A 13,690-nucleotide genomic window follows, 5' to 3' on the forward strand; every position below is an offset into this window, starting at 1 on the left:
GCAGAGAGAGACAGAGAGCACAGGGTGAGGTGAATAGGATGGGATCATATCTTGAAAAAAATGAAATTAAGGGGTGGGAGGAATATATTGAGAGGGTAAAGGGAGAAATAGAATGGAGCAAATTATCTCTCATAAAAGAGGCAAGTAAAAGACTTTTCAGTGGGGGGGAGAAGGGGGGAGGGGCAAGGAAAAACGTGAAGCTCACTCTCATCACATTTGGCTCAAGGAAGGAATAAAATGCACACTCATTTTGGTATGAAGATCTATCTTACGATACAGGAGAGTGGAGGAGAAGGGGATAAGCAGAGTAGGGGGGGATGATGGAAGGGAGCGCAATGGGAGGAGGGAGCAATTAGAAGTCAACACTCTTGGGGAGGGACAGGGTCAAAAGAGAGAGTAGAAGAAATAGGGGGCAGGATAAGAGGGAGGGAAATATAGTAAGTCTTGCACAACACGACTATTATGGAAGTCATTTGCAAAACTACACAGATATGGCCTATATTGAATAGCTTGCCTTCCCAGTGGGGATGGTTCAGGAGGGAGAGAGGAAGAGAAGTTGGAACTCAACGTTTTAGGAACAGCTGTTGAGTATTGTTCTTGCATACAACTAGGAAATGAGAAATACAGGTAATGGGGTATAGAAAGTTATCTTTTCCTACAGGACAAAAGAGAAGATGGGGATAAGGGAAGGGAGGGATGTTAGAAGGGAGGGCAGATTGGTGATAGGGGTAATTAGAATGCTTGGCATTTTGGAGTGGATGAGGGGAGAAAATTTGGAACTCAAAATTTTGTGGAAATGAATGTTGAAAACTTGAATAAAAAAAGAAATGTGTCAAGAAATGGCCCCTTTAATTAAAAGGAAAGAAAGAAAGAAAATCAACCTGGGAGGTAAGACCCTGAGGGTTGTTGGCCAAAAGAGTAATATTTTCTATTTACATTCACTCTGAGCCAGGAAGGCCCCCAAAATAGCCATTCAGTGGTACTTGGCCAGGGACCTATTGTCCATCCATGAGCTCCAGAGTGAAATGGGTTTAAGGTTTGGTAGAAAGGAAAGTGAGGTGAGAAGAGAGAGAGGCAGAAAACCACAGAGACAGAAAAGAAAAGAAGAAAAGAAAGATACAAGAAATTCACCAAGTAAACCCCAATAGGCAGCTTACAGCCATTGAAATTTAGCTTGTTTTGGAGAGTAGAAACAGCAGGAGACAGAGAGGATGAGCTGAATTGCCTAATTGGCTAAGTCCCCATTTTGGCAGAAAATATTATGAATTGGGGCAGGGGTGGGTGCGGGGGGAGACAGGGACCTGGCCTCATACTCTGGTCCAATGTTTCTGGTAAATAGAGAAATTTAAGAAAGCAGGTTAAGGTAACTTCTGGATCACCTTCCGATTCTCAAAAGCCCTTAGCAGAGCTGTTTAGATGAGGCCAAAGAAAAGGGTACCTTCTGTCGCTGTTCATTAGCATTTGTGAAAGGCCTAGTCCTTCCCTTATTAGAGAGGACATAGGGAAAGAGCTGAGTCTGGGGAACTATTCAAAGTCCTAGGAGTTTTCCTTTCACCTCAGAGTTGTTTTGGTTCACATTTCTCTTATTAGTTTAGAGAATTTTTATTTGAATTTTTTAAAAATCAAATACAAAACAAGGAAGTTAAAAAAAAAAGCATTGCAATGTGCATAGCAGAACTTGAGAGAGGATTCAAAGTATAGAACAATACATTTCCTTTTCAGGAAGACCTATATAGTAAATCCTCTGCCTTGTCTTTTACCTGTCCAGCTTTTCTTTCTTTCCTTGTAAGTTTTCTTTTGTTCTCTGCTGTGCACTCTTTCCTTTATTGTTTTTTCTCCTTACTGTCCTTCCTCCCTGAAGGCTACAATGAAGTATGGATATATAAATTTTCCCCAAACTACTACTTTGACTGCTGTCAGCCTGAAAACTTGGTTCAAGAAAAGACTTCAGGTTAAAGGCATGCGTTATTTTTTAATTAATTCCCTTTTAAAGAAAATGTTCATAACCCTGCAGAATCAGAGGTTATCTAACTGACTCAGTATAGAAACTGACTGGTTTAAATACATTTTATCATGAGAAAGGAACTCTCTTAGTTGAACAAATTGTAAATTTAGTAAGACAATTCACAAAGTAGTGTCACTTGGGTTTTATAATCCCAAGCTGTGTGAATTTCCTTTCTATAGCATATGTCTCCATGACATATGATAAGGAGAAAATCCCATCACTCTGATGACAGGCATCCTGTCATAAACACGCCCTTGAAGTTGTGAGCACAAGAAAGAGTATCTTAACAGAGCTAACAAAGTTGAAATTGCAACTCGGGACACCTATGATTTTCCTTATTGCTAAGATGCCAGGAGAAGGGTCTGGTAAGGAAGTTACTAAATCAACCCTTTTGCTTCACTGACACCAAAAAGCATACTCTGACTTTACTTAAGATAACAAAGGAGACTATTAGGTCCAGGCTCTTCTTAACTGAAACTCTGGCCTTCACTAAAGGAGGATGTGGGAGTGCTGACAATATTGCAACCACATTGTAGAAACCTGTTTTGAACAGGACAAATTATAGCTCATTGAGAGAGGGAAGGCCCTAAAGTGAAGGACTGAAGAATAAGGAAATAATGGGTATGGTGGAGAGGCAGTATACTGAGGAAGATGACATGCTGGAATGGGCTGATTTACACAGGGAAAGGAGTTTGCCCAAGTACCCAAGGTTTTCCATGAAATATGAGGCAAATTTCTCTTGGGTGAGTTCAGAGTGGACAGTGGGAGTGAGACAGAAGGGAGGGTTGGGGAAGAATGAAAAGAACTAGAAAAGCTGCTGGGACTAATGGGCCAGTGAGTCAGTTATGTTGTTCAGGCATTTCAGTTGTTTCTGACTGTTCATGGTCCTGTCTGGGGTCTTCTTGGCAAAGATACTAGAGTTGTTGGCCATTTGCTTTTCAGGCTCATTTTACAGGTAAGGAAATTGAGGCAGACAAGCTTAAGTGACTTGCCCAAGGTCACACAGCCAGTAAGTGTCTGAGGTAGGATTTGACCTACAGTGTTCCTGACCAGTACTCTATGCACTGAACCACCTAGCTGCTCCAAGAGAGTCAGTTAGAGACATGTCAAAGGATAGCCTTGCCACAGGGAAGGCCACACTGAGACTCAACGGACTCAGACAGCCTGCTTTTATGATTTTCTCTCTCTCTCTATTCAGTAGCACCAAAGTAGTAGCAAAGGCTGCTGCCTTACTTAGAATTAATCCAAGGCTCTGCTTTACATAAATCATCAACCTATGTCCATCCCTTGATCTCTGAGGTTCAATCTTTGGCATGTCCTTGGAGAATCATTGGCCAGAATCATTGACAGCCACCTTTAGTCTGAGGAAGTGGAAGGGAGAAACTCCCAGGTGTCCCATAGTATGAGATGCTTCAGGAGCCAGAAGGAAGTGTTTGGGATCTTCACTATGAGTCTGGTTAGGTCACAGCAGGGTTAGAACTAGGCAGAGGCCACTCACTATAGGAGATAAGGTGCAGTAAAGAGCCAGAAACAGGGCTGAGACCAGAAACTCCATTTGTGAACTAAGACAGAGACCATAGTACAGGGCCTGAGGTAGAATCTGGGGCCTGGTGTCAGCCCTGGGCCCAGTCAATTAGTCAATCAGCAGGGATTGAGCACCTCCAGTTTTCTTGGTACCTCACTAAGCTTTTGAAAGGGAAAAGCCATACAAGAAGTGAGGCTCCTAAATGGTTTAAGAAGAGGAGAATTAGGGAGAAAAGTCTCAAAATCAAACCCAAAGTGACAAAACTTTTAAGCCCAGCTCAGATGTATTGTGGGTTATGTTCCAGAACACCACAATAAAATCAGTATTACAATCAACTGAGTCACCTGAATTTTATGGTTTCTCACTGCATATAAAAGTTGCGTTTATAGTATTCGGTTGTATATTTTATGTGCAGTACTATTATGTCCAAAAGAAAAGTACCTACTTCAAACACATTTTATTACTAAAAAAAGGTAACTACTTGCTGAGCCTTCAGTGAATTTTAATGTTTTTGCTGTCAGAGGCTTAGGCCCAATGTTGATGGCTCCTGACTGCTCAGGGGGGGTGGTTGGTCAAGGTTGGCAGTTACCTTGCAATAATGAAATATACATTTTTCACACTTCATTTATTTTGACTTTCAAATTTTCTCCCCTTCTCTCTCCTCCCCCCTCAAAAGACCATGCATTCTGATTACCCCTTCCTGCAATCTGCCTTCCTTTCTATCACACCCCTCCCTTGCCTGATCCCCATCTTCTCTCTTTTCTTGTAGGGCAAAATAGATTCCTGTACCTCATTACCTGTATTTCTTATTTCCCAGTTACTTGCAAGAACAATTCTCAACATTCTTTACTGAAACTTTGACTTCTAACTTCTCTCCCTTCCTCCCTCCCCACCCATCCCCACTAAGAAGGCAAGCAGTTCAATATAGGCTATATATGTGTAGTTTTGCCCAAGACTTCCATAATAGTCTTCTTGTGAAAGACCAACTATATTTCCCTCCATCCTATCCTGCCCCCCATTAATTCTATTCTCTCTTTTGACCTTATCCCTCCCTAAAAGTGTTGACTTCTCATTACATCCCTCCCCTCATTTGTCCTCCCTTCTATCATCCCTACCCACCCCACTTATTCCCTTCTCCCCTACTTTCCTGTAGTGTAAGATAGATTTTCATACCAAATTGAGTGTGCATGTTATTCCTTCCTTAAGCCAAATGTGATGAGAGGAAGCTTCACTTTTGCCCTCTCACCTCCCTTTTTTCCCCTCCAATGAAAAAGTTTTTTCTTGCTCCTTTCAGGAGAGATCACCTGTCCCATTCCATTTCTCCCTTTCTCCTCCCAACATATTCCTCTCTCACCCCTTAATTTTATTTTTTTTACATGTCATTCCTTCCTATTCAACTCACCCTGTGCTCTGTATCTATGTGTATGTATAATCCCTCCAAGTACCCAAATACTGAGAAAACTTCCAAGAGTTACAAATATTATCTTTCCATGTAGGAATGTAAACAGTTCAGTTTTAGCAAGTCCCTTATGATTTCTCTTTCCTGTTTACCTTTTCATGCTACTCTTATTCTTGTGTTTGAAAGTCAAATTTGCTATTCAGTTCTGTTCTTTTCATAAAGAATGCTTGAAAGTCCTCTATTTCATTGAATGACCATTTTTTCCCTTGAAGTATTATACTCAGTTTTTCTGGTTAGGTGATTCTTGGTTTTAATCCTAGTTCCTTTGACTTCTGGAATATCATATTACAAGCCCTTTGATCCCTTAACGTAGAAGCTGCCACCTCCTGTGTTATCCTGATTGTATTTCCACAACATTTCATTGTTTCTTTCTGGCTGCTTGCAATATTTTTTCCTTTATCTGGGAACTCTGGAATTTGGCTACAATATTCCTAGGAGGTTTCCTTTTTGGATCTCTTTCAGGAGGGAATTGGAGAATTCTTTCAATATTTATTTTACCCTCTGGTTCCAGAATGTCAGGGCAGTTTTCTTTGTTAATTTCATGAAAGATGATGTCTAGGCTATTTTTTTTATCATGACTTTCAGATAGTCCCATAATTTTTAAATTGTCTCTCCTGGATCTATTTTCCAGGTCAGTTGTTTTTCCAGTGAGATATTTCACATTGTCTTCTATTTTTTTCATTCTTGCAGTTTTGTTTTGTAGTTTCTTGGTTTCTCATGAAGTCATTAGCTTCCATCTGCTCCATTCTAATTTTTAAAGACTTATTTTTTCAGTGAACTGTTGAACCATGTATTTCCATTTGGCTTTGGTCTGTGAACAAGATTCCCTCTCCAGAGCCTCCACCAGCTCCACCACCCCAGCACTCCTCCTCACCACAGGGCTGAGATCCAGATCACCTGCTGAATTCCACCAGTGTGTTTAGGCCATGGCTTCAACAATGGAAGCTGCCACTGCCTAGGGCCAGGGCTAAAATGCTGCATTCCCTTCTGACCTAGGTGAAAAAGCTTTCCATTGACCTTTGACGCTGTCTTTGGCATTTGTGAGTTGAAGGATCTGGGACCCGCAGTTGCTCCTCATGTCACCTTGAAACCCCCTCCAGTCCTGTCCCTGCCATGGTATGGCCAAGGCTAGGCTGTGCTCTCTTCTGCAACCAGTGCAATAGACCTTTCCATTTGGCCTCCCAGGCTGCCTTGGCTTGGAAATCTCTTTCACTCTGTCGTTTTCTGGCTTCTGTTCCTCGAGAATTTGCTTAGAGTCATTTTTTACAGGTATTTTATGGGCTTTGGGGGGAGAACTTCTAGAGGTGCATCCTTCTATTCCACCATGTTGATTCCACCCCCAATAAAATATATTTTTAAGAAAACGAAACAAAAGACAGTAGAACAGAGAAAGGAGATCTGTTACCATGGACAGATCATGTCCACTTGCAGGGTTGGAGTTCTAGTCTCAGTGCTGAGTTGTTGGGCAGGTCACTCAGCCATTCTGAACTTGTGATATGAGCTATGAATATAATGAGAATGCTGGGTCTGCCCATGACATAGGTGTTTGTGAGGATTCAGTGTGATCGTGTATGAAGCCATTTTAAATCAAATTGTCCTGCAGATGTGAACTAATGGCATGTTCAAATGATGGATTTTGAACTTTGAAGACTTTTGTCTGGAACTGGGTAAAGACAGCCTAGTTTACTTTATCCCAAAGTGGGGAAGGGATTATAATTCTAATTATGTGTGTACATGTGTCTCTTTATATATGTTATTTTGTTTGTTTCTTGCAGGAGAGATTAGACCTGAAATGAAAGATGGTCTGCAAAATTCAGCATTTCTTTGAAAGAAATTCATGAGGAGAGGGATGGTCCTTGTGACATCACTGGGAGACAAATCGGTGCTGCATTTCACAGAATCCACACAGGAGAGAAACCTCATGATTGTCATCATTGGGGGAAGGACTTGAGTCAACAGTCATGCCTTATTTACCAACAAAATTCATAATGGAGAGAAACAACAAGAGTGTTATGAATGTGGGAAAGCTTGTAATGAACACTCATTCTTCATTATTCATCATAGTATTCACAGTAACGGGAAAACTTATGAATGTAATCTGTGTGGAAAGGTTTGTAGATGAAGCTCCAGTCTTGCTGTACATAAGAGAATCCACATTGGAGAGAAACCTTATGATTGTCATCAGTGTGGAAAGGCTTTCACACTAAACTTCAATTTTGTTAAACACCAAAAAATCCATACTGTAGAGAAACCTTATGAATGTAATCAGTGTGGAAAAGCTTTCAATCCCAGTTCCAGTCTTGCTCTTCATCAGAGAATCCTCATTGGAGAGAAACTTTATGAGTGTAATCACTGTGGAAAGTGTTTTAGAAGAAGCTATGGTCTTACTTTACATCAGAGAATCCACACTGGAGAGAAACCTTATGTATGTAATCAATGTGGAAAGGCTTTTAGAAGTACGTCTGACTTTGCTGAACATCAGAGAATCCACACTGGAGAGAAACCTTATGAATGTAACCAATGTGGAAAGACTTTTAGAAGTAGGTCTGATTTTGCTCAACATCAGAGAATCCACACTGGAGAGAAACCGTATGAATGTGATCAATGTGGATAAGGCTTTTAGAAGAAGCTATAATCTTACTTTACATCAGAGAATTCACACTGGAGAGAAACCTTATGAATGTAGTCAATGCGGAAAGACTTTCACACTAAATTGCAGTCTTGTTAAACACCAAATAATCCATACTGGAGAGAAACCTTATGCATGTAATCAATGTGGAAAGGCTTTTAGAAGAAGCTATGACCTTACTTTACATCAGAGAATACACACTGGAGAAAAACCTTATGAATGTAATCAATGTGGAAAGGCTTTCACACTAAATTTCTATCTTGTTAAACATCAAATAATCCATACTGGAGAGAAACCTTATGAATGTGATCAATGTGGAAAGGCTTTCAGAAGAAGCTATGATCTTACTTTACATCAGAGAATCCACACGGGGGAGAAACCTTATGTATGTAATCAGTGCGATAAGGCTTTCAGACTGAAATCCAAACTCGTTCTACATCAGAGAGTCCACACTGGGGAGAAAACTAGTGTAATATAGTTTTTTTATACACTCTCACCTTACTAAACAAATCTGATGAAAGAGAAGTCCAAGAAAAATAATTTGTAGGTAAACATTTCATTACTTATGGCTAGTGGGTATTTAATAAAACAGTGGTGATTTAGGTCACTCCTATAAACCAAAGATCATTCATGGAGGCCTCTCAACACTTATATGCCCTTAGATGTCGGGGTGTTGCCAGGAGGCATAAATCAACTGTGATTGGTTGAAACTTAATGAAAGACCAAGTCTTATAATGAGAGGTGAGCTTATTCTGCTGAGGTGCTGAGGGCCATGACTCATCACTACATCTTGGACCAAGAGACTGTATCAGTAAGCAGCCCAAAATACACAGGGAGGCCTGTTATCACAGATTGGTGGATCTGCATTCATAAAAGGAAAGACAACTTTTGAGGGGTTAACAATCACTTTAGTCAGACATGTGTATCATTCCTTTAACCAAGTATCATTCACCTAGTGCAGGGGAGTCAGCATCCTGAACTTCAAAGAAAATACAGAGAAATTAAAAGTCATCAGATATGGCTTCCTCTACCTGAATTCAACAAGCCAGTTGAACCCCAACTATCTGGCCATTGTTACCAGAGAGGGAAGCAGACATCTGGGTTCTTGAAGCCAGTGGGGCTGCTTAGTACCTTCCCATTGTCCTCATCTGGCCAAGCAAATACTTCCAATCAGCCACAAAGTAATCAACGGAAATGACTTCCTCTGCCTGACCATACTTCAACAGAGAGACAAAGCTGTCTGACCATAGTTACCAGCAAGGCAAGCATGACATCTGTGTTCTCAAAACTGAAGGCTCCTTAGCAGCTTCCCAGAGTCATCATCTGGCCAAACAAACACTCTTACAAAAACTAAGCCCCAAAGTAAAACTTCACCCTCAATGTATTTATCACACTTTTTAGAGCCATAGGGCATCACATCCCTTGAGAATCAGTGTCTGCTTAACAAAAGGAATGGACCTTCTTACAAATTTTCCCAGGCCAGAAGATGGGTGGTAAAGATCCTCCTCGGTCATATTCAAATACCTGCATTATACTTCTTGATTATTTAAAAAAAAACCCAAACAGCCAAAGGTCCTATTTTACTTGCCATTACGGAGACTTACCTCCATCCAGATCACCCCTGCCTGGAACAATGCAGCCAAAAGGGTGAATCCACTTCCCTTCAGACTTATGTGACTAAAATGCAATGGACCAGAATTCACCTAGACTAAAGCCTCTTTCCCTTTTGGTCACATCTCAGCTTTCCCAGTTGGGCAGGTCTTGCCCAAGATTTCTTCTCATCATCAGCCTTGCCTTCAAAGCCTGGCTGAGGTTCCTATGGTGGCTGCTTTCTGAATGAGGAAATCGAAAGGGGGGGGGGGATCCTTAGTCCCAAATCAATAAGGGACTATTATATGAGAGAAATCATCATTTCTCTCACATCAGACAGTGAATTCTCAAGGACATGCCTTATTAAGATAATCCATTTGAAAGAGCATTCACACTAACATCATCCCTTATTTCTCCTCAGAAAATTCACATGAGATTGAAAGCATTCCTGTACTGAATGTGCAAAGGCATCAGATGGACTGGAGAGCTTATTAGACATCAGGAATTTTACCTGGTGAATAAACATCTGGACTCAGTTGGGAAGGTCTGTAGACAGAAATCATCTTTTCCTCAAGGATTCATGTTGAAGAGAAGGCTTATGAATGTGCTCCATGAGGATCTGCCTTTTCTTGGAAGATGGAAGTCATTAGACCCCACAATATTCTCACTGGAAGGAAGTCTTATAAAAGCAATCTTTGTGGGATGGCCTTCACCTGGAGCTCATATGTGTGTGTGCTTTGGAGAAATCTTCCTGGTGATAAAATGAGGGAAGGCATCTTCTGTTTTGAACTGGATGCTGTGAAAAGGCAAATTAGACTTTTAGAGAACAGGGTTATAATGCTTAAAAACTGTTAAATACTAAATTGAATATATTTGGCTTTTAAAAGGATAATAATAAATTTACTGTTTGGGAAAAGTAGGAAAGACATGTAAATTCTCCTTCTGCAGGAAGTTCTTTGGGGACTAACCAAATGCTTTGGGACATTCTCTTTGGGCAAGGTCACCAAATCTTATCAACCCTAGGGAAGAAGATGCTTAAACAAGAGGCTGTTCAGTTCTAAAGTAATGAAGTGATTGACTGAGTGATTAAGACCTCAGAACCACTGAGAATCAAAGTACTCTTTGGGGAGGACGAGCTTGCAAGTTGGTTTATTATATCCAAGCTTTATGAGAATTTGTCTGGCCACTGATTATTGACATTGTAAAATTCCCCCTAGAGTCATACGTATGACAGTTACTACATATTTGAACCAAGTCAGTCTTAACAGACTCCAGCTTTGATTCACAATGGGACCCCTTCCTTGAGTAAAGTTGATATCACATCTTGGAATGAAGAGCATAGGAGCATGATTTCAATCCTCATTATCTAGGAACTTGTAGTGCCAATGCGATACCCACAGTACCCACTATGGATATGCACACATATTTCCAAGGGAAATTCACAAAATGTAAACTCTCTCAAAAACAAAACAAAGTTATTTATTCAGATACCAGAAAGCCAATTCCACCATGGTAAAAGCAAAGTTTGTACACATTACCAATAAAGGGAGTACAGCCATCCCCAAGCCTTTCCTCTTTCAGGCCTTCCCACAAACAAGCTCCCCTTAGCAAAATTACTCCCTCTCTCACTCATGCTCTGCTACACTCTCTCAGCCCTGCCCTTCCTGCTCTACCTATTCAGCAATCTCCTGCCACTAAAAATTGAAAGAAAAAGAAATTGAACAAGCCATCGAGGAATTCCTCAGGAAAAAATCTCCAGGGCCAGATGGATTTACAAGTAAATTCCAACAAACATTTAAAGGACAATTAATTTCAATACTATCTAAATAATTTGGGAAAGAAGGAGTCCTCCCAAATTCTGTTTATGATACAAATATGGTTTTGATATCTCAACCAGGAAGAGCCAAAACAGAAAAAGAAAATTATAGACCAATTTCTCCAGTGAATAAACATGCAAAAATTTAAAATAAGATTTTAGCAAAAAGAATGCAACAACTTATCAAAAGAATAATACATTATGATTGGGTACAATTCATACCAGGAATGCAGGCCTGGTTCCATATTAGGTAAACTATTAGTATTGTTGTTCATATCAACAACAAAGCTAACAGAAAACACATGATTATCTGAAGAGATGCAGAAAAAACTTTTGACAAAATCCAACACCCATTCCTATTAAAAACACTGGAAAGGATAGGAATAAATGGAACTTTCCATTAAATAATAAGCAACATCTACCTAAAACCTTCAGCAAGCATTATGAGCAATGGAGATAAGCTAGATGGATTTCCAATAAGATCAGGGGTGAATCAAGGATGTCCCTTATCACCACTATTATTCCATTTGGTTTTAGAAATGTTAGCTGTAGCAATGAGGGAAGAAAAGGAAATTGTTGGATTTTTCTTAGGGGCCCTGCAAGGTACTCCCCCACCCACAGCAAATCCCATACAATGGATAACTCAGGAAGCCATATGGGTGGAGCAGTGACCCCTAGCTAGGGAGAAGCTTACTCATATACATCACTTAATCCAGGAACAACTAGATGGAGGCCATATTGAGGAATCAAATATCCCGGGAACACTCCTATATTTACTATCCCTAAGAAATCAGACAAGTGGAAATTACTTCATGATCTAAGAGAAGTAACCAAGTCAATGCAGTCCATGGGAGGACTTCAACCTGGGCTCTCTACCCCCATTGCACTTCCACAGAATTGGCCCTTATTAGTCATTGGTTTTAAAGATTGTTTCTTTACCATCCCCCTGGTTGATCAAGATAAACCAAGGTTGGCATTCTCTGTCCCATGCATTAATCTTAAAGCCCCCATGAAGAGATATCAATGGTGGCTTCTACCACAAGGGATGAAAACAGCCCCACCTTGTGTCAAAGATATGTTCAAAGGGCCATCGAATCTGTTAGGAAGCTCTATCCCTCAACCTATATTATTCAATACATGGATGATATTTTAATCTCTACTCCCCATGATAAGGACCTCAGCCATATTTGGCTCAATTTAGAAAAGTCACTGTGCAAATATGGCCTCCTGAGAGCCACAGAAAGGATGCAGAAAGAAGAGCCCTATAAATATTTGGGGGCCATCCTAGAAGCCACTTGCATTCAACCTCCAAAGGTAGAGCTAAGAAGAGGTAACTTGAGGGCACTTAATGATTTTCAGAAATTCTTAGGCAACATCAAGTGGCTCATGCCTACCTTAAAAATCACGACTGGGCAGTTGAAATACCTTTTGGTATATTGAAAGGAGATTCATCTCTAACTTCTCCTTGTGCTCTTACCCCTGAAGTTGTCCAAGAGCTTAGCTTAGCAGAAAAAGAAATTCAAAAGGCCCAAGGTCTCAGAGTTGATCCCACAGGAGAAATGAGCCTAGTTATTCCTCCCACTCCCTACACATTCATTGGGGCAATATATCAACCTACACAGTGGGTTCACCTATCCAATCAACAACAAAAATCCTTAGTAATGTGTATAGAAAGGATTTCTAAAGTAGTATTTGAAGGACATAGAAGAATATTACAGGTGTTTGGTTCTCATCCTGAAAAATGTGTTCCCCTAGATAAAGAGCAGTGTCATTTCCTCTGGATAAATTTTCTCCCTTGGCAGGTTGCTTTCCCAGACTTCTTAGGTCACATAAATAATCATATATCAAACACTAAAATCCTTCATTTGACTCCCCTATGTTATTCATTTTCCCAAAACTTACCTCACTTCATCCCATTTCCAATACTATTAATATATTCACAGATGCCTCCAATACTGGTAAAGCAGCCATAGTTAGTGGAAATCAGCACACAGTGTTAAACACCCCATACACTTCTCAAAAGGCAGAAGTAGCAGCAGTCAAACATGCCCTCATAATTCCCTGTCCCATGTAATATATCTGATTCACAATATGTTGTACAACTAGTTTCACGTCTTGAAACAGCAAAAATAAAACCTGTCTCTGATCAGGAACTGTTCCACTTGTTCTTGTCCACACTAGAGGCAATCTGTGGGCCTGTGTCTCCCTTCTTTATCACTCATATACAGTCTCACACTAACCTACCAGGACCCTTATGACAAGGGAATAGACAAGCTAATGCCCTTGTGTCTCTTACTCTCAAGGAAGCTGGGCTGTCTCACTTCCTCCTTCATCAACCAACAAAAATGCTCCGCCAACAATTCTCCTTGCCCAGGAGAGTAGCTCAAGAATTAGTTAAAGAATGGCCTTCATGCGCAACCTTTGCATCATCTCCCTTCCCTCTTGGAGTAAATCCCAGAGGACTACGAGCCAACTACCTATGCAAATGGACATAACCCATATGGCATCATTTGGCAAGTATAAGTTCATTCATGTTTCTATTGACACATATTCTCATGCACTCTGGGCAACAGCTTAACCAGGGGAATCTTCATTTAATGGTCGAGCTCATTGCATTGAAGCTTTTGCTGCTCTTGGGATTCCTACCAAGATTAAAAGTGAAAATG

At 40.5% G+C, this 13,690-nt stretch overlaps 1 protein-coding gene across 1 annotated transcript in view; it reads left to right on the plus strand.

Annotated features, from left to right (window-relative positions):
- The window catches only part of LOC140508184 (uncharacterized), a 34,004-nt gene extending 23,617 nt beyond the window's left edge, over nucleotides 1-10,387 (plus strand). Inside the window, 2 exon segments of the mRNA XM_072615962.1 lie at nucleotides 6,942-7,600; nucleotides 7,602-10,387. Of these exon segments, the coding sequence (XP_072472063.1) occupies nucleotides 6,942-7,600; nucleotides 7,602-8,096 (1,154 nt within the window). The 3' untranslated portion in view covers nucleotides 8,097-10,387.
- The last annotated feature ends 3,303 nt before the right edge of the window (nucleotides 10,388-13,690 follow it).

The sequence above is a fragment of the Notamacropus eugenii genome, chromosome 5, assembly GCF_028372415.1.
Source record: "Notamacropus eugenii isolate mMacEug1 chromosome 5, mMacEug1.pri_v2, whole genome shotgun sequence".
NCBI lineage: Eukaryota > Metazoa > Chordata > Mammalia > Diprotodontia > Macropodidae > Notamacropus > Notamacropus eugenii.